This window comes from Chaetodon trifascialis, chromosome 4 (genome assembly GCF_039877785.1).
Source record: "Chaetodon trifascialis isolate fChaTrf1 chromosome 4, fChaTrf1.hap1, whole genome shotgun sequence".
Classification (NCBI taxonomy): domain Eukaryota; kingdom Metazoa; phylum Chordata; class Actinopteri; order Chaetodontiformes; family Chaetodontidae; genus Chaetodon; species Chaetodon trifascialis.
Genome location: NC_092059.1, coordinates 6,705,671 through 6,725,709, shown reverse-complemented (window position 1 = coordinate 6,725,709; position 20,039 = coordinate 6,705,671). Strand labels below are relative to the sequence as shown.

At 43.0% G+C, this 20,039-nt stretch overlaps 3 protein-coding genes across 3 annotated transcripts in view; 1 reads left to right on the top strand and 2 right to left on the bottom strand.

Annotated features, from left to right (window-relative positions):
- The window catches only part of ralgps2 (Ral GEF with PH domain and SH3 binding motif 2), a 188,538-nt gene that overhangs the window by 131,510 nt on the left and 36,989 nt on the right, over window positions 1-20,039 (top strand). The window lies entirely within an intron of this gene.
- Window positions 946-4,035, bottom strand: caiap (CARD- and ANK-containing Inflammasome Adaptor Protein). Its single transcript, XM_070960793.1, has 4 exons — window positions 2,871-4,035; window positions 2,548-2,731; window positions 1,782-2,004; window positions 946-1,695 (listed from the first exon to the last, which is right to left on the bottom strand). The coding sequence occupies exons 1-4, from the start codon at window positions 4,033-4,035 to the stop codon at window positions 946-948; spliced, it is 2,322 nt and encodes a 773-aa protein (XP_070816894.1).
- On the bottom strand, window positions 7,234-9,304 carry jun (Jun proto-oncogene, AP-1 transcription factor subunit). The gene is made up of 2 exons (XM_070961554.1): window positions 9,124-9,304; window positions 7,234-8,930 (listed from the first exon to the last, which is right to left on the bottom strand). The coding sequence occupies exon 2, from the start codon at window positions 8,928-8,930 to the stop codon at window positions 7,959-7,961; it is 972 nt and encodes a 323-aa protein (XP_070817655.1). The 5' UTR covers window positions 9,124-9,304; the 3' UTR covers window positions 7,234-7,958.

Here is a 20,039-nt window from a genome sequence, read left to right as displayed (position 1 = left end):
TGGAATGTGTAAAAACGTTTTAATGATGATAATTCTGTATTTAAATAAAGTGCTGAAATAATTTCCTTTTTTAAAAAAGCATTTGAGCGAATTCATTCTGTTGTACTTTTTAAACATTTGTATCATATAATGCTTAAACAAATTAGCAAATAATGTCAGTAGAAAGAGAAAATGAGAAATATGTATTTCAATGCCACTCCATTTTAAATATTATATTACATATTATATATTTGTGTGGTATTTGTTTCTGTTAAAGTGAAATTGCATCAATCCATTACTGGTATTGATTCAGATCATAGCAACACAGTGTGTGTGCGTGTGTGTGTGTGTGTGTGTGTGTGTGTGTGTGTGTGTGGGTGTGTGTGTGTGTGTGTGTGTGTGTGTAGGTTGGGGGATGGAGGGTGAGAAGTAGAAGAAGTGCAAATAGATTGAAAAAAAATCCCACCATGATAACGGATGTGGGAAGTGTTGATGGGGCTGCAACACACTAAAATCAGGCCTAGTAAAAAAGCAGCTAAACTTTTAATGACATTCTCCTTTTTTAATGGTATTCATAATCAAACTGGTATTTGTGGTAGGAAACATCTGTTGTTTATCATTAATATGTCCTAGTCTCAGACCCATAGAGTTCAATCCAGCCAGTTATAGATAGAGAACATAAGGTATCTGCAATTACTGCCGTAGAGTGTAGAGTGGCACACATAAGCCATCAGTAACACAGGAAATGTGATTATAGATCTAGATTAGTAAATATATCTGAATGCTAGGCTTGCTCTATTTTTTTTTTTATTCAATAAGGTTTAAATGCTCTGTACTCTGCTTCATTACAGTAGATAAAACAACCTTCTGCAGTCTATCCTAATGTCCTGCGTTCATATTTTGATTAAAAAAGTCCAACACCTGTCAAGGGATATGAAGGTTTGAAATGTGATAACCTCTCTTCCCTTATTTCATAAGACGCATCTTTCTCATAAGTAAAATTGCAATATCCTCATGATCTGGTGTGTCTCCACTCTCTGCCACCTGGAGCGGAGTCTTCCTCACGCTATTGGTAGCCTGCAGATTCACCTTCCTCTGCTGTCCCATGTGACCACCTTGGCCCCAGTTAACAAGCCTCCTCACTACCTCTTGGTGTCCGCCTCGTGCAGCACAGTGCAGAGGAGTGTCTTTACTGTGATCTGCGCTGTTGATCTTTGCCCCGGCCTCCAGGAGCTGCACCGTCACACTAGCGTGGCCCTTCTCAGCTGCAGCATGAAGCGGCGTTTTCCTCCAGGCATTTTTCTCCTCTATCCCCTTGTTGTTGAGTGACTGTAGAAGAGCTGAAACCACGCTGGCATGCCCATCAGCTGCTGCGTAATGGAGAGGCGTGGAGCCATCCATGTCTTTAGCTCTTCCCTTTGCCTTGCAGGACAACAGTGAAGTCACAGCATCTGCATTCCCCTCCATAGCAGCCAGATGGAGGGCAGTTTTCTTCTCATTATCAGTGGTGTTTGGGTTGGCTTTGGCCGACAGAAGCAAGTCAACCACACAACGTCCTCCCTGAGAAGAGGCTGCCCAGTGCAAGGCTGTTCTCCCCAGCTTGTCTTTGACTTCTGGGTCTGCCCCACCTTTAAGTAGCTGGATCACTGGGTCTGCATGACCCTGCTGACTGGCTATATGCAGAGGGGTCAACCCATCCTGGGCTCCTGCATTTACCTAAAAGATTGACACAAAACTCTCAGACTCCACAAACATAAACACCAACAAAACAGACACCACTGACCATCTGGTTTGATGATTACCTGCGCTCCACCTCTTAACAACAGATCAACTAATTCTGGCCAATTGCATTGAGCTGCAAGGTGTAGAGGGGTTTGAGCCTGAGATCCCGTAATGTTGGGGTTGACTCCCTTTTCTAATAATGTCTGCACAATGGGCACACTGCCGCTGTGGACAGCCAGGTGCAACACTGAGGAGAGGTCTGATAAAGTAGCATCCAGTTTGGCCTGTTTTGCCACCAGCGCTCTGAAATGGAAAAAAAATGAAGGTCACTATTAAGATATGCCAGTACTTAATGAACTGGAAAATCAGAAAAGAGACTGACTCATAGTGAACTTTATAGTACTTTCTGAGAAAGTGAATTATGAACACATATAAAGATGCACAAAGCTATAGGAAGAAGGATATACTTATTAGACCCCCCTTATTTATGACATTGTGTATGTACTGTGAATGGCTTGTCGCTTGCTGTCTGCAGAAATCAAACAAAAAAAATTTAATAATATTGGACACTTGTGCCCCCTGGTGGTCCTATAAAGAACACTGTGGCAGTGGGCAATGCGTGCCGCTACCCCCACCCCTGTCCTGTCCCCTGATCTTTATGATTCATGTGAAAATGTTCTGAAAGGGAAGGAGATTTCTTTAGAGGGAGGAAACTTAGATAGTAAAATCTAACTCTCTTTAAAAATATATTGATGAGAGAAGTCAGATAAAAGTACTGAGCTATCAGATTCTTTCAATGTGAATGGGCCATGCCAGTGTATTTTATCAGCATTCAGTCTTTGTTACCTGAAGACTTCGGCGTGCCCAAGCTCAGCCGACAACAGGAGAGGAGTGTAGCCCTGTTTGTCTAACATGTTCACATCTGCCCCGCTGTCTATGAGGACAGTCACCACTCCATCCTGGTTCTGCTGAACAGCTGAGAGGAGAGCAGAGCCCAGCACGTCTTCACTCAGAGCTCCTCCAGCATTATCTATGGTTTAAACAACACATAACTTTGCAGCTTCATGCATCATTTATGTGCACTTAACATCTCAGAAAAGAAGCCAATGCATTATAGCGGGATGTTAAATAGCAGTTTAAGGTCGCAGTCTTTTGGTGAAAAGACTCACCAAGCAGCAGATGGAGAATTGAATCTTCATTGAGCTTAACAGCTTCATTTATAACGCCACAGTCAACGCTAGCCCCTGCGTTTAAAAGGACAGTCACAGTTTTCTCGTTGTTCCTGGAAACTGCATAAAACAGAGCAGTTTTTTTGGGGTTGTTTCTGGCATCGACAGCGGCCCCGCTCTGCAGCAGCGCCTCAGCCAGCTCCCAGTTATCTTCCATGGCTGCCGAGTGAAGAAACATGTCCTGTGTGTGGCTCGCACACTGATTGGCCTCCTCCTTCACCAGGACTTTCACAGAACTCAGGTGCTCATTTTCCGCTGCTAGGTGAACAGCGGTTTTGCCTTGTTGATCCAGAGTGTAGATGGGGGCCCCAGCGTGTGTGAGGGCCCTGACTATCTCAGGGTGACCTCTGTCGGCTGCTCTATGAAGAGCTGTGCGGCCCTTATTATCCTGCAGGTCTAGTCTGGCCCCTTTACGGATCAAGAGCTCAATGATGGACAGGTGACCGTACTCAGCAGCTACATGCAATAGAGTCTCACTGGAGGAATCGACAGTGTTCATATCGGTGTTTTCTAACAGCTCCTCCAGCAGAGCTACATCCCCATCTGTAGCAATCATGTGGATCAGCTTATCAGCTTTACGCTGTGCTGGTTTACGCTCCTCTGATTCTAATTGTGGCTCAGTGCTTATGTCTTCCTTTTCGGTTTCTTTGGTTGCAAATAAAGTGTGAGTTTCCTGAGTGACACTTCTATTTGCAATTTTATCCATCTCCTCCTGCTCCCTCTCCAGCAAATACCCAATCAGCTGTCTCTTTGTGTCTCGAATCCGTTCATTCACACCACCCACATAGGTCTTGATTTGCTGATAGAGGTGAGGTTCTGCCAGCATAAGACACGGATGGAAGAATTTCCGACATGCCCTTTCACCTCCGGCCTCCAGGATGTCCAGGACCCTGCAGTTTTGATCTTTCCGAGTCCTGATGGTCAGAACGACAGATCTCTTTGCTGCTGTCATGGCGCCCTCTGTGACGAGATGATCCAGCAGATCCTCTGTGTGTGAGATCCCATAAATTAGATCCCTCCGCTTTGCCCGGATAACATCCACAGCATAGGGGTTGATACAGTTTGATGCTCCTTGAGCATCGAAACCCTTGAGTATATTGAACATTTTAAATAGGTTTTCTGGAGCCTTCACAAGCACCAAGTAATGCTATAACTTAACTGGTCCTGGCTCTGTGTGTGTGTGTGTGTGTGTGTGTGTGTGTGTGTGTGTGTGTGTGTGTGTGTGTGTGTGTGTGTTAGAAAACCTCACCCTAGCAACAGAATACAGACAGGAGCCATTCACCACACAGACCTGTCCAGCTCAACCTGCCCTTTGTGAGATTATGTGACCAACTGACATTATTACTTTTCATAAGATCCAGCGTGGCACTTACAACAGAAATCATTCAGTTATTAAAGTTTGTAACTGAAGTGATAATCCGCTGTTTCTTCTGATGAATGCAAATTTTATTTTGGAAATAGTGACAACTGTTTTGAAAAAAACGTGTGTATGTGTGAGAGACTGTGTGTGTGAGAGACTGTGTGTGGGTGCAGAAATGGTGCACTCCCTGGTTAACCCCATCCTACTCAGTCTCTGAACCACACAGATCATATGTCAAAGGTCAGTGAGATAACTGGCAATAACACAAAATACATATACATAGAATTACAATGCATCGACTAATTTTTGATGATCTCGTGCCACTTTGAGTCAAACTCAAGCCGAACAGTCTTTGAAGTTATTTATTTGTGTCAAATGTGCCACATGCAGTCAGTGGTGGAAGACATATGCGGGTAACTTTCTTAAGTAAAGGTACCCATACTACACTGTAAAAATACTACAAGTAAAGGTCCTGCATTCAAAATCTTATCAAGTAATTTTATAAATAAAATGAAATTATTTAATTATTGATGCATTAACATGTAAGCAACATAGCTAGTTGAGGTAGAGATAGTTCTCTCTACTTCATATTTGGGTAGTTTAATGTATTACACAGCATTACTTTGTACAAGATGGTTATATATTTTGCATGCAAAATATTAATCTGCAAAATAACTAGCAAGTATAACTGTCAAACAAATGCAGTGTGGTTAAAAAGCAATATACCCCTCTCAAATGTAGTGAGGTAGAATTATAAAGTAGAATAAAATGAAAACATTCATGTGAAATAATACTATAACTTCAAAATTGTACTTAATATCGTTTTAGTATTGACAACGGATTTAGATTTAGATTTAGATAATGGGTTTTCATGTCTTTTTTTTATTTTTATTGTTATTTTAATTTTAACATCCAATAGGCAGCGTCTTGCTGCCGTGGTAATCTTTTCATTGATTTGCCCTTGGTAACTTCTCAGGACCGTATTATGCTGAGATTACAGAGTCGGTCCACTTCCCGTAACACACGCCTCCTGCGTCGTGACGTACATCTTCCGAGCTTTCCCTCTCCTTATATGGTAGGGAAGGACTCCGCTTTCCGGAATGATGTCATGTTGCCCCAAGTTTGAGAAATCAGGGCAGGTTACTGTCGATACCTACAGAAATTAGAGTTCGCACTATAATGAAACACGGAGAATAATTGTTTATTAGAATAAACGTCTCTCAGACCATCAACTTTATTAATTAGTTCATCATTACATTGTTGATAATAAATATTGACTAAGCCTCATGTTATTTCATTAGTTTAGGAACTTAGATAAAAATGACAATTATATTAGCTGGATTTTTTATATTATATTATATTATATTATATTATATTATATTATATTATATTATATTATATTATATTATATTATATTATATTATATTATATTATATTATATGTAAAGAGAAGAAAAACAAACCAAAAAGGAAAACAAGGGGGGAAGTAGTAGAAAAATATATGGCTATATGGACAGAGCAGGACTATAAAGCAGGTTTGTTTCAAGCTTTGGCTTTATTGTGTATTATAGTCAAACCTAAAATATCCTTCTGCCTCCATAGTTAATAACCATTTCTGTTTCTCTGACACTTGGCCGATCAACATCTGTGTTTATTTAAGCACAAAGGAAAAACCGATGAGCCAACACAGGCTACCGTGGAGGTATGAATACTTTGAGACAGAAACATTTAATGTCGTCCTCCAGGTAAATCAGTCTGTGTCGCCCTCTAGTGTTTCATTATGAGCATCACACGCTGGTGTCTGATGGGTGCTGGAGGCATAATGCTGAATAACCTGAAAGCCTCCTACGGCCTGTCCCGCCACATTCACCTGCTGTAATTAGTGGCTACGCAGGAATGAGACTTCTACCGTTTGCTGGGCTTACTGTGGATTAAGTCAAACGTTCCTCACTTTGAGCTGCACAACGCCCCACTCTGTTTTCAGCTTCATGACTTTGAGAAATATACATTTATATCATTGAATTAAATGTTTCTTCTTTCTCAGATAGTCAGAACTGGAAACATTGTGGTGGGTTTATCAGCGTTATAAACCTTTAACAGCCTGAGAAAACAGTGACTGATGTCTAGTTATTTGTCTTGTCCCTGAGCTTAAAGGTAATGAGGCTCAAATCTTGTGTTTTGATTTTTGGTGCTGGAGCTATTCTTTTGTTTACATTCTGATTATTGTTTGTTCCTTTAGGATACCTTTTTATTTACAGCATACTCACTGAAAGTGCACCCTCTCCCACAAACCCACGGTGGTGCTTTTGCATTTTATTAGGCTAATATTTAGTAATGTGTTATCTGTGATGCAGCCTAAATCTATTCATTTGCAATACAGGATCTAAGACTTAACTTGAGTTTGTTTCGACATGTTGGGTTTTTCTTTATTTACAACAGGACAGGAAGTAATGTTGATTAACTGAATGGTGCAACAGCGCAGAGGATGGCCTGCGATTTTCCTGCTACTGTATGTGTCAAACCAATGATATCTTTGATATCCACTTGGGATTTATTGCTTACTTCAACCTGTTGTAACTCTGCTAGCAGTGTTGTAACTGCAACATTTCACAGACTTGTCCTAATAGTGGTATATTGTGATACAATCTTAGAATAATGGGAAGTTTTAAAAATATTCACACTCTTCAGGTTGATCTGTGTGCAGAGACTTAAAGCTCTACAACCCCAATACGCAGAACCAACCTCCATCGGTGCTAAGTGAGCCTGGCCTGTCATCTGAAACACAATCACTTAGCCTGGATCAATAGAGGCTCTAATGGAATTTACCTTGAGGTACTGGGAACTAGCAGCTCTTGCAACATGTTGCAACATGTTTTATTGTTTGAGCTCCTGACATGGCACACCCACTTTTTTTTTTTTAACAAGAACACAGAGGCAACGTTGCTTCATTTTATCTGGTTTATTTTCTTAAATATTGATTAGTTTCTGAAGTGCTCAGAAAACAAAACATAAAAAAATTATACAGTATTCTTATTACAAATGGTAAACATAAGTACTCCAAGTTGATCTTATATACATATAACAATGAGTGAAACCCCATTAAACAACTTTTAGAAAAAAACAAGTAAATCTTGAAGCTTTTCTAACTTAATTTCTTACAATTAAGAAAAAAGTACGTTGTACTGTAACTCAGAAGTCAGGCAGCTTTTGTTACAACTTTTCAGCCGTTTAGAGTTGGCCAACACGCCCAGGTTTGAGGCCATTATGGCTACAGCAAGAAAAGTCTCTATTGCAGGTTCTTAAATCCTCTAATACTGAATTTCTCCTTTGATGGTCATGATAAGGTCCATGCAGAGCTGGGTGTAAATCAAGAAAACTTCAGTCCCGTCCAGTTCTGTAAAAAAAAAAACAGCACGAAACAGAGACAGAAAGGTATCCTGCGTGTTGCCATGCCCCCTCTGGATCATGGCTACTGTCACTGTCTCGAGCCCCTCTCTGGGACGCGCGTGGCACTCTGGAACTTTGGCGCGGCCCCCGGTCCTGCCAGTGTCGCGCCACATCATCCCAAATCCCGTCACGATTTCGGGAGATACGGCCACTCACTATCACAGGAAGCGTCCGTTTCGTTCAACTACAGTCTTTTCTCTCTCCGCCGCCGCTGACGCCGCCTCAGAAGGTCTGGAGCTGCTGCGTTAACATGAGCTGACACCCGCTGTTGACGTGGTTCATCACCTTCTGCTTCAGCTGGGCCACCTGCTCGCGCAGCATGTTGGCGGTGGACGCGAGCTCCGAGTTCTGGGACTTGAGGGTCTTCACTTTGTCTTCCAGCCTGGAGATTCGCTCCAGCTTCCTCTTCCGGCATTTGGAGGCAGCGATGCGGTTCCTCATCCGCTTTCTCTCGGCCTTGATGCGCTCCTGGCTCTCCATGTCAATTGGGGAGAGAGGAGGGGTCTCCCCCGGCATCTCAGGCACGGTCTGGGGCTCCTCCTTGAGCGCCGTGAGCCGGGGGATCTGGGCGGTGGGTGGCTGTCCGTAGATGGGGAGCTGAGGCGGAGCAGCAGGGAAGGACATAGTTGGGGCTGAGGTGGTGTAATTCGGCGCCGAGACGGTGCTGATTGCCGGGTTGAAAGTGTTCAAGTCCTCATAAACCGGCGAGTCGGAGCGCATGGTGGCGTTGTTGTTGTAAACGGTGGCACCGGCAACAGATGACACAGGCGGCAGGGCAGTGTTGACACTGGTCTGGGGAGCCGAGGTGACACTCACATTAGGTGTGCCCGGCATGTGCTGGTGGTGGAGCTCGGCCAGGGCTCGGACAAACCCCTCAGCGAAACCCTCCTGCTCGTCGGTGACATTCTTGGGGCACAAGAACTGGGTCGGGGTCGGCGTCGTGGTGATGAGTCCGTTGCTGGACTGGATGATGAGCCGCTCCAGCTCCGGGGAGGCCAGCTTCAGCAAGCCCACATCGGGAGAGGTGAGGATGTCGCCGGCTTTGGCCCGGAGGTGAGGCTTCAGAGAGCCCGTCGGGTCGGACAGGTTCAGTGTCATGTTGTGTTTCAGCGCTTTGGTGTTGCTGTACCCGAAGCCGGCGTTGTCGTGCTGGGAGAAAGCGTTGAGTGAGTCGTCATAGAAAGTAGTTTCCATCTTGGTATACATAGAAGAGAAACCGAAAACAATATACTATAAAGTCTTTTACAAAACAACTTTTCGTTCCCCCTTCACTTCTTCCTGGTTTATCAGTTGAGGGGAAAAAATGGTTTCCAAACGTCCTTTTCTGTCCGTAAAAACTTCCAAACTTTTGAGTGCGCACTTTCTCGACACAGGAATCAGGACTTACTTCTTTCAGCCAGCGATGGTCGTTTGTTCAGTGCTGAGTTGTAAGAGTTCACAAGGCTTTTGCCAAAGTATCCAGACTTGTATTGAGTCCGTGAATGAAAAGCGCCGAGCGGCTCTAACTTTTCTCGTCAGGAACCAGCACTGTCTGTGCCGCTTCCTCTGCCTTACTGTGTGTATACTCTGAGCGATACAGCGTGGAGGCAAACCTTATCTGCTGCCGCTGCCTCTCTAAAAATAGCCATGATGTCATGACGGGGCTCTCCCATTGGCTAGAGGGCGTGTCGCGAGGCGGGGCCCAGCCCTCAGATAAGGCGCGTTGCCTTGACGACCACCCAGAAGATTCTTAATCTCGCGGTGGATTGTGGGATGAGGTAATGCTGTAAGGAGAGCGTAACGCGGTGCATTGTGGGATGACGTATTGTTTTTGAATATCTGGTTACCCGCTTTACTGTCAGTGGCGGGACAGCCAGCGTTCAGGACAGCAATTCCAGCTGTACTTCTCCCTTCTCCCCAATTATTTTGTGGTTAAACATCTCTACGATACATCTATCTTATGTTTTTTTATTTATTACACATTTTCTATTTGCTAAAACTTTTTGTTCGCACAGAAGTCTTCAGTTTAAACTTATAGAAGACCTTTAAAGTACAGCTGAAATCATAAAATATGTTCTATTCCGCCTGAAGAAGATGACCACCATTCTCCTCTCACTGCATATTCATAAAATTCAAGTTTATTTTGTTTCTTTGGCTTCAAAACAGTTATTTTATGATAAAAAAAAAAAAAAAAAAAGAGGACTTTTACAACATTTTATTCTAGTCTGGCTTTCAATGTTGTTCAGGTTTCAAAATGGCTATATTATAATACAATACCTGAATAAATCTCACTAAATCTATTTTATAACACCATTTAAGCTTTTTCAAATTTGTCTGAAGTCAAAATACCGTTTTGTAATGCAGTAAAACAAAATGCCTCTCACAAATTCTATTGTGCAACTTCATTCAATGTTAACCAGCTTTAAAATGACATTAATAAAAAAATTGCCCCCAAAAACTGCCGTTGTATTTTTTCTATTCTATTCCATGGCTTTCTACTCGTTTCCAAATATCTGTATTACCTCTAACTCAGAGCTCTAATTTCTGTCGGTTAGAGCTGGAGAAAGTTGTGAGCTCAAAAAACTTGGAAAAAGCGAATGAAAACCCTCACGTGAAAACAAATTATGTACTTTTCCGTGTGTGCCTGCACTCACAGTGGAAAGTCATCTTGTTCTGACTATCATTTTGCTTCTCAGTCTGGGATATCATGGTGGTCTCTTGTTGGTGGTCTCCTGTAAATTGTCATATAGTGTAGCTCCCATACACAAAAGACTTGCCACATTTAGTTTCTGACTACACTGTGCATGCCGAGGAAGTTAAAATTTGACACATATGCAGGTTAATGTAAACATTTTAAGCATATTTAGCAAATGTATTAAAGCTCTATTCACCTGAAGTGTAGAACCAAGTCCGTCTTTCTGAGTCATATGCTTTCATGCCTACAGTCTTTTCTTCCCTTTAGTCATTAGGAGACAGATTTAATAGGGACCTTTTCACTTTTACCACTGCACAGACCACCACACGTCTGAAAAGCTCCATTTAAAACCTTTTATTTCTACTACAACTACAAATTGTTAAAGATAGATCCACAGACGTCTGTTCGTCCTCATAAAGAGCAAGCACATTTCCTATTATCCGTGTCAGGGTGTGTAATTAGTGTAGTGCAGTCCATTGTCCCCTGGCCTTTGGTCAGAAATCACAGCTGGTTTAATGGCAGGAGGTTAACCGGTGTGTCTTCCACACTCCCACTGTCTGGGTCATCTTCTGCCCTGCCAGCTTTACTGCCTACTACCTCCGGCGCACCATGTCTAAAAATGTCCCCCTTGTGTGACAAGTAAATCAGCCCCTTGGCGCTGGCTGGCTCAGAGAGGCACCGAAGGACGATGAACCAGGTCATAAAACACCTCCACAGACTGACTTTTTATGGCTGCTAATGTTGTCTTTATGTACTGTTGTATATGTCAAACCATGGCAATCAATAAAGTTGGATATAGCCTGATCTAGTTGGTTGATTTAACTGATCTTGTGCGGTGTCGTTTTTGATTTAAATGCTTTCGAGAAGATTGCTTTGGTAACTTTGTCTCAAGGGAAAGGTGAAGGTGGGTCTTAAGGTCCATACATCTCGTGACTGGCATGGCTTGTAACAAACCTCTTGACTTGCATTAGTTTTTCCTGGATTTTTGAAGGTGAAGGTTAACAAGTTGCTCTAACTCCAAACATTGTACAGCCTTTCTTATTCTCTCATCTTCTGCCAGTCTCATTCACTTTGTCATACTTTTTGTAACTATCGCTCTGGGGATGTAACAAGAGGAAGCAGAATAAGAGTAAATTGTTTAGTGGCTTGTTTACACTCAATGTTCCACTGGCACATTCTGAAATATTTATCCACTTTGGCTCATTCATCTATTCATGACTGCTTTTGTGCTTCATGTGCTTAACTTCTGAATTAAAGCGCATGAAAGAATCATAAGTAGGTGGTCCAGAGCCCACCACCTGACAGCAGGGATCCTCGTGTATGACTTCACCCATTGTCCCAAACAGACAAATTAAGTTAGGCTAAAACATATGATGTCATTTAAAGCTATTATCTCATTTGAATTAAAACTCTTTACGGATTTAAATCCTGTGGCAAAAGTCAGACGTTGGTAAATTCTGTTTTATATACTTTCAAATAGTGTTTAATACAGAACCCTTAAATGTTTCAATATGGCTGGAGCGCTGGATGGATCGGGTCTGCTTTTCTTCCCTGGTTGCCATGCGTGAAGTTATAAAGGGGTAACCACAGCATGGTAGTTTGCCAAAGTAATTTTCTGTGTAGGAATGTATGGGAAAATTGGCATGGTGGAACCCTACTGTTTAAGTGACTATTCAACATGAGGGTCGGGGTGTGCTGCTGTTGCCTTATTGGTTCAGGGCCTGGACATTTGGTCACCTGTGTCCACATGCAGGACTTATTCAGTGCTGTCCTTGCGTGTGGTAGGATAGAGCCAGAAGACAAGGGACGAAACTGGTTGTTAATGTTACCAAAAAGTTGCCACAACCGACCTACAATAATTCCAATAAACTAATTTAATTCTGATATTTTTGTAATAACTTATCTGAAATGAATGGTACACAGATTCTAAGTCAAGCAGCTGACCATATTTCACTGACTCCAGCTGATTCACTGCCACCAGTGTGAAACAGGGACTCTTTTATGAAAACATCTGATTAGTGGGACTAACTAGAGACTTGCTGTTCTTATTGAATTATTTCTGGTCGGTGGAGCTAACTGCAGGCTCCCAGGACTTTGGGAAGTGAGGTTTCAGTGCTGTGGAAAGAATAAATGACCACAGGAGCGATGGATAGGAAGCACAATATCTAAGCAGTACTTTGCTATTTTCCATGGGTAGAAAATCCAGAATCAATAATAATAATGAGATGGCTTCCACTGTGCTGCGCTTCAGACACGAACAGAAGCCATATCTGTTTCTTATGTACATCTAAAATGCTCATGAATCCCAAATAAGCACATACAGTTTATAGGTGTGTACACTGTCTTAATGAGACCTATACATGCAGAGCAGTAAGTGAAATGCTAACATTAGCATGCTAACATGCTCACACAACACACATGCTGATGATAAACAGGTGTAACATTTACCTTGCTCAACATCTTGGAGGTTTAACATGCAAACATTTGCTAATTAACATGTGACACAAAGTACAGCTAAGGCTGATGGGAATACCATTTGCTTTACAGTTATTTGTCATAAAAACCAGCCATTTTTTATTCTATACTGCACAAATACCGGTGATTCATTTCCTTCCCACTTTTCTTTCTCTGCATCTGTGTTTTATTTTCAAGATTAATCATGAACGTACACTCTCACACACATGTTTTTCAAGTACTGTGTTCCTGCTCAGCTGCATCCTGACCTGAGGTGGTACAGTCGGGCCTCCTGAGTTGTCTAGTCCTGAAACTTTCCTCCCATCAGCCCCTGCTTCTCACTGAACTTTTCTATCATTCCCTCCCCCTCTCTCCTGACTCTCACCTCTTTCACTCCCTCCATCCTGATGTTATCCTCGGTGCTGTTTTCCCTCTGGACTGCATCCCAGAAGTCCTCCACTAATACCCCTCCACACACTTTGCCTTTCTCTTATCTTGCTCCTCCTCCTCCTCTCTCTCCAGTCCCTCTCATCTTACTCCTATCAGTGGCCATGCAGGCAGCAGGATTTCCCCTGTGATGGAAACAGGCTGTGGCCCATTGTATTGTTTCGGCGGTTCTTTTCAGTAAAATCTCAGAGTGCTCTCTGTGTTTGCGTCGGTATCATTTAAACTTGTACAGAGCACAAAGGACAAGCACGAGTGAAAAGACACTGAAATGTGAAAGAAGAATGTCTGTCTTTACGTCAAACTGATCATCCCTTGAGGTTTTCAGGGTGAATGAGAGACAGGGAGACAGACCGCTGAAGCTTTTGAGACAGTGCACACTCACAATGGTCTTACCCTGTGAGAACAATTGTTGTTTCAGCTGTTTGAAGGGAAAAAAGCACCCGAGTGCGTAGACTGTGTTGAATGTGTGTGTGTGTGTGTGTGTGTGTGTGTTGAATGTGTGTGTGTGTTGAATGTGTGTGTGTGTGAGTGTGTGTGTGTGTGTGTGTGTGTATGTATGACTTAGTCTGCCTTTAGTGTATGAATGTATTTGTATTATTGTGTGAGGACACAATATCACAAAAGTGTATATGCACCAATATTTGGAGCCGTGTGAATTTACACCAGTGATTCCCAACCAGGGGCACAAATAGTTGATAGGTCAATAAATGTCATGAGTCAGTGATTAAGATAGCTAAAAGTAATAAATAAATGGTTAAAAAAAAACTTATCTTAAAGTAATAAATGATTAAAGAGATCAATAAAAGTGAAGAATAAGTAGTTGATAGGTAAACGTAATGGATAAACAATTGAAACATAGAGATAAAAGTTATAAATGAATTGAACAGATGGCTAAAATTAATGGATACATGGTTGAATTTGCTAAGAGCTCAATAGCTGAGCTGAAACAGCTTTCCCCCCTAACTGTATAAACGCAACATAACTAAACCACCTAAACAGTTCAAGTGTATTGCAAAAAAACCCCAAAACATATGCCCACTTTTATGTAATTCAAATTAAAATTAAAATAATTGAGACTTGATGGGTGAAGAGGCCTGTATGAGTTCATCTGACAGGACTGTGGGAGGATGTCTGAGAAAAAAGGGTGAGAAACGCTGCTGTGCACGTTCGAGGGAGTGGGAATGAGGACATAATCATCTGCCTCCACAGCGAGATGGAAGACAGGCAAAGAAGCCTGCAGTGGGATTTATTCTCCAAGACAAAGACAATGAAATCTATGCACCTTTCAATTACAAATTTTGCTTTTTGTCTGTCAAGTCAGCATGTCATCCCACACCTCCTTCCTCCTTGTCCTAAAACCAGATAGAGAGATGAAGAGGCAGACGGGAAACGGCGTGACGTGCACTGAAGGTCGCCGTCTGGCCATGTGCCGTGTGCTGCGACCATTCGGCTACCAAGGCACTCCATCTTTCATGTTTTCTGATCAGCTCCTTTTTCCATGAATCATATGTAGTGCACACACACACACACACACACACACACACACACACACACACACACACACACACACACACGCGTGTCCATCCTCACACATGATTAAGACACTGTGACAGTCATTTTTATAATGAAAAGGAAAGACGCAGCTAAATGACAAACGTCCCTCTTTCCATTGTGAATTTATGATGTGGTGTAAAAGGAGGAATCATTGTGTTTGATCACCACACACACACACACACACACACACACACACACACGCGCGCGCTGAGTGATGTCTCATTGTCTGCCCTTCACCAAGTATAGAATGAGTGTTTGATGCCTGTCTTTGACAGGTTTTTCAGGCGCTGTTTTAATTAATTTGCCCATAAAATGAACCGTGATTCCCAGCAGCCTCTCTGGCACCCTCGGCCACAAAAGACTTTATTAGCTTTGACAATTAATCGTCGCTAACTACCCCAACTAATCACATCTTAGATTTATTGGTTAGAATCATATGGAATATCGATTGGCTCTCCCTCGTTTTGACCCTTTCAGCGCACCATAACTCACTCGGGCAAGTGTACAATGACGTCATTGGGTAAGGGTGGGCACACTGCAGGTTCTTTGACTTTACTTTTGCTTTTTGGGCTCCAGATGCTTTTTAATCATAGCTAAGGCAAGAGAACAACCTCAGTTAAAGGGTACATAGACTGGGATTTGTATGTTTGTGGGGGTGCTTGTCTGCATGCGTTTTTATTTGTTGTCTCAACGTAATTTAATCTATGAGAGTGGGTCTGGGCCTCATTATGTAAATTAAATAACCTCATCTGAAAAGAAAGGCAGAGAGAGCCACAGCAGGACTCTCTCTCTCACACACACACACACACACACACACACACACACACACACACACACACACACACGCACACACGCACACACCCCTATACAGACGTGTACACTAAGGCACACAGAAGCACTAACACACACACACACATACAGGCAGGCAAAGTAAATGGCCTTTTTAACACTGTGGTAGTGTGTACATGTGCAGCCTGTGTGTGTGTGTGTGTGTGTGTATGTGTGTGTGTGTGTGTGTGTGTGTGTGTGTGTGTGTGTGTGCGTGCGTGCGTGCGTGCGTGCGTGCGTGCGTGCGTGCGTGCGTGCGTGCGTGCGTGTGTGTGTGTGTGTGTGTGTGTGTGTGTGTGTGCGTGTGTGCACTCAGAGACCTGTATGAGTCCTCAGCTGGCTCTGTTCAGCCTGTAACAGGGAGGTGAGTGTGTGAGTGTGTCACCAGGGAGAATGATCGATAGCTATTAAAACCCACCAGTGCCTCAGTCCAGATGGAGGACTATTTGTGTGTGTCCATGTGTGTGTGGGTCCATGTGTGTGTGTATCTATGTGTGTCTGTTAAGCCATGATCAAGCACTGTGTTTGTACAGGTGGAACACTATATGGCAGCAGTGCTAACCTGTTCCACTCCATTTACCTCTGCAAGCTGCGGGACCTTACCAACCGCACAAGGTGTGTGTGTATGTGTGTGTGTGTGTGTATGTGTTTGTGTGTGTGTTTTTATTTTAGTATGTCTCAGACTGCATTTGTGTTGTTTGTGTGTGTGCAAGTGTGACTAGGAGGTTGTCAGCGTGTGTTTGGACTTGCTGGTTATTCTAGCCTGGCTTTTCAGAGGCAATAAAAAAGTAAGGGGAGAAGAAGGAGGGAGGGAAGGAGGGAGGGGAGGAGGGGGGGAGGAGGGGAGGAGGGGAGGGAGGGGAGGGGAGGGAAGGGGGAGAGTGACAGGACTGAGCGATTGTTTCAAGCTGAGCAGCAGTTTCAGTCTGTGGTTGAGAGAGACCGAAAGAATGAAGAATGCAAGTGTGTTCATTTTTATTTGCTGAACACGAAAGAACATAAATACGGGCTCGCCGAAGAGAGAGAGAGAGAGAGAGAGAGAGAGAGAGAGAGAGAGAGAGAGAGAGAGAGAGAGAGAGAGACACTGTTATAAATAATAATAATAATAATGTTAAAAATAAAATAATCAGGCTTTACTGAATGTTTGATAAGTGAGCTTGATCTTGCAGAGTGCACTTCTATGAAACACGAGAGAGATTTGCAACTGTAAAAAAAACAGACTCTCTCTCATGCACACACACACACACACACACACACACACACACACACACACACACACACACACACACACAGAGATCATCCTCACCACCCTCCTCTGAGACAGCCATGAAACCTGATCACAGATCAATACTGAGTGGTGTTATGGTTGTAGGGGAGGGGGCTGAGACTTGCTGTTGGGCGAGTGATCTCATTCCACTTTTGACTGTACTAAAACCATGGAAAAATGCTTTGTTCTGATTGGGTGGCAGGTGCCGATTAAATTTACAGGGCAAGACCCCTCAAACATTCATATGAAGAGTTTAATCGTTATTTTAAAGCAAACCTCTGTGACGTTTGCCGAGCAGCAGCCACTGTGGCAAACACTGAAACTGTACTGCTACTGTAACTGCAGCACAACCAGAGGACAGTAATAAACATTAGTCACCATAAGCCGCCGGTCACACCAGACCAAGTCAGGGTGCAGCAGCCGGCCCGTGTGTGTTATGGTGTGTTTTATTTCTTATGATGTCAACTTTTCATTTGTCAGAGGAAAAGTGTGTTTCCTTCATGTCTTCGCTCTCCGTTCAGTAACCATAACACAAAACCGAAACGCAGTAAAGCTTAAAGTAATTTATGGTCGAATCAAAGGTGCTCGCTCTGTCTGAGGAGCCCGACAGAGATTTATTTGTTTCTTTTATGCTGTGTCCCAGTATTGGACTCAGCGGTCAGGACTCATGTCATCTGTTGGTTTTCCTAATAGGAACACCTTGTTCATATTATTATCAGATGCTGAATAGTGGTGACGGAGATGAATAGGAGACCTTCTCCCTCTCTCTCTCTCTGTGTGTGTGTGTGTGTGTGTGTGTGTGTGTGTGTGTGTGTGTGTGTGTGTGTGTGTGTGTGTGTGTGTGTGTTTGTTTTGGGCTGGGTTGGGCGAGGCTGAAGGGAGGAAGCATGGTTGAATGACAGTTGTTTGTTCTGTTTTGCAGTATTACCCCAGTCACTCATCATGTGTACCTGTCAGTGTGTGTGTGTGTGTGTGTGTGTGTGTGTGTGTGTTCGCGCGCGCACGTGCGTGTGTGTTGGCACGTGTACCTCTTTTTCACAACACATTGCCAGAGTCGTATTGTTCAACCCGTTTCTTTATTTTAAATTGCATATTTTTGTCCCATATCCCAGTCTTCATCTTCGGCGGGGGTGTGTCCTCCTCCTGACTCTGCTGTTATTTCAAGGGATTTGCTAATAAACGTGTTGGTTGTCCTGTTGCCGTGCCAACCGAGCAACAAATATTTGGAGCTATGTGGCACCTTCCACCAACATTCCAGGATCTGCTGTTTTGGAAAGTCGTCTTTCTCTCCTCCTTCCTTCGTTCTCCATCCAACTTTCAGCCCTCCCTCCTCCCCTCCCTCCCTCTCTCTCTCTCTCTCTCTCTCTCTCTCTCTCTCTCTCTCTCACTCTCTCTCTCGGTTCGTCACCCTTCACTGTCTCTCCCCTCCTGTTTTCTGCCTCCCTCCAGATAAATGGACTCTTTGTTTCCTGGTAAAATGAACTTGAAAACAGTGGTTGGGACAAGTGGTTCTGTCTAACAGTGGGAACACACACTATGAGTGCACACTAATGCAGATCAGGAATAGTAACTGCTTTGTCACTATAACTCGCTGAATGGAGTTTTGACATGCACAGTACTCCACTAAAATACTACTACTACTCCACTACTGTACTGTATTAGTATGGTAGTATAGCTTGAGAGTAACCAAGATACCAGATTGAGTAATCACTGGGCAGGCCAAGATTTAATGAGGTCAAGCTCAGGCAAGCAATCATCCATATGGTGCAATGTTCAGTGTGTGCAGTGTGAACAGGCAGTGGATGCAATAACACCAACACCTCCCAGTATCATGCAGTCATAAACAACACCACTATCTTGAGCAGTACCTCAGTGTTGCATAGACTTTTGTGAGCCCACCCACACTAGAAAAACGTAGGAAGAAGGTGGGGTGGATGGACGGGTTGAACAAATGTAGGACTTCCAGCCAGGAGACCTTTGTTCATGTCCCGTGAGAAACCAGTTTTGGTGCCTAAACCTAAGCAAACTCTGACCATTTCGCAACGTTAACAACACGAGGACAAAGTCCCGTCGCTGGTAGCCTCCAACGGTGATACATGTCCTTTTGGGAGTCACTGGCAATTGACCCATTCAGTCGTTTAGGCATGAGGACGTGTTGACTTTTCTCTGCCCAGTGGTGGAAAGTAATTACACGTGTTCACTCAAGTACTGCAGTACAGTTTTGAGGTACTTCTGTTTTTCTTCAGGTATTTTTATTTGAAGCGACTTCATGCATACCGTGTAAACATCAGCTCCTCCAAATTAAATGACACAATATGTTGTTTGTCCATGTTGGTGAGAACAACACTTACGGTAGAAACATTTTCTGATCTGACGCCCCCTGCTGGCAGGATGCATCATTTGTCTGTACACATCACTTTAGAAAATTAAATCACTTTCGTGATTTTTATTTGATGGTATGGTTAGGTTGGCTAGTGCGGTAGAAATTCACTGGACATAAAGCAATGTTTAATTTGTGCTTTGATCACTGACATACGTTGTTTTTTCTCCTCCCTGGTGGCGTAATTATACTTGATTCTGTATGATTTGGGATATACTTTATAAAGCTGAGCAAACGTAATGTTAGTTTGTTTTTGGTATGGACTGTGTCCATATATACAAGCTGTACCAATATCTTTTCTGAGGTCAGATCTCTGTTGAAATAAACCTTTAATTCAAGTTAATTCTTCCATTCAACCCAGTGAAGATTGACTAGAAGTACAAGTTTTTCCACAATCAGTTCGGTTCGGTGATTTGGGTAGAGTAACATTAAGGTTGGGCTGGGGTAAGAATATCAGGGTAAGCCAATCAGAGGCAGAGTAGGGCGGTTTATGACTTTGTCATCCTGGCAAAAAAAAATTATTGCACCAACATGGACTTTGTCAATCTTTGTCAATCAATCTCAATCAGCTACACCATATAAAGGCTGCTTACATGCTGATTAATCAGCAATAATAATAATAATACGATAATGTAACTATAATAATATAATGCTTGGATGGGCCCTTTTCTATAATGACTACTTGTAGATTTGTTGCAG

Coding starts and splice junctions, on each gene's coding strand:
- caiap (XM_070960793.1), bottom strand. CDS start 4,035: ATGTTCAATATACTCAAGGGTTTCGATGCTCAAGGAGCATCAAACTGT. Junction 2,732..2,870: donor AATTCTCCATCTGCTGCTTG/GTGAGTCTTTTC, acceptor TTTAAACCATAG/ATAATGCTGGAGGAGCTCTG. Junction 2,005..2,547: donor GGGCACGCCGAAGTCTTCAG/GTAACAAAGACT, acceptor TTTCCATTTCAG/AGCGCTGGTGGCAAAACAGG.
- jun (XM_070961554.1), bottom strand. CDS start 8,930: ATGGAAACTACTTTCTATGACGACTCACTCAACGCTTTCTCCCAGCAC.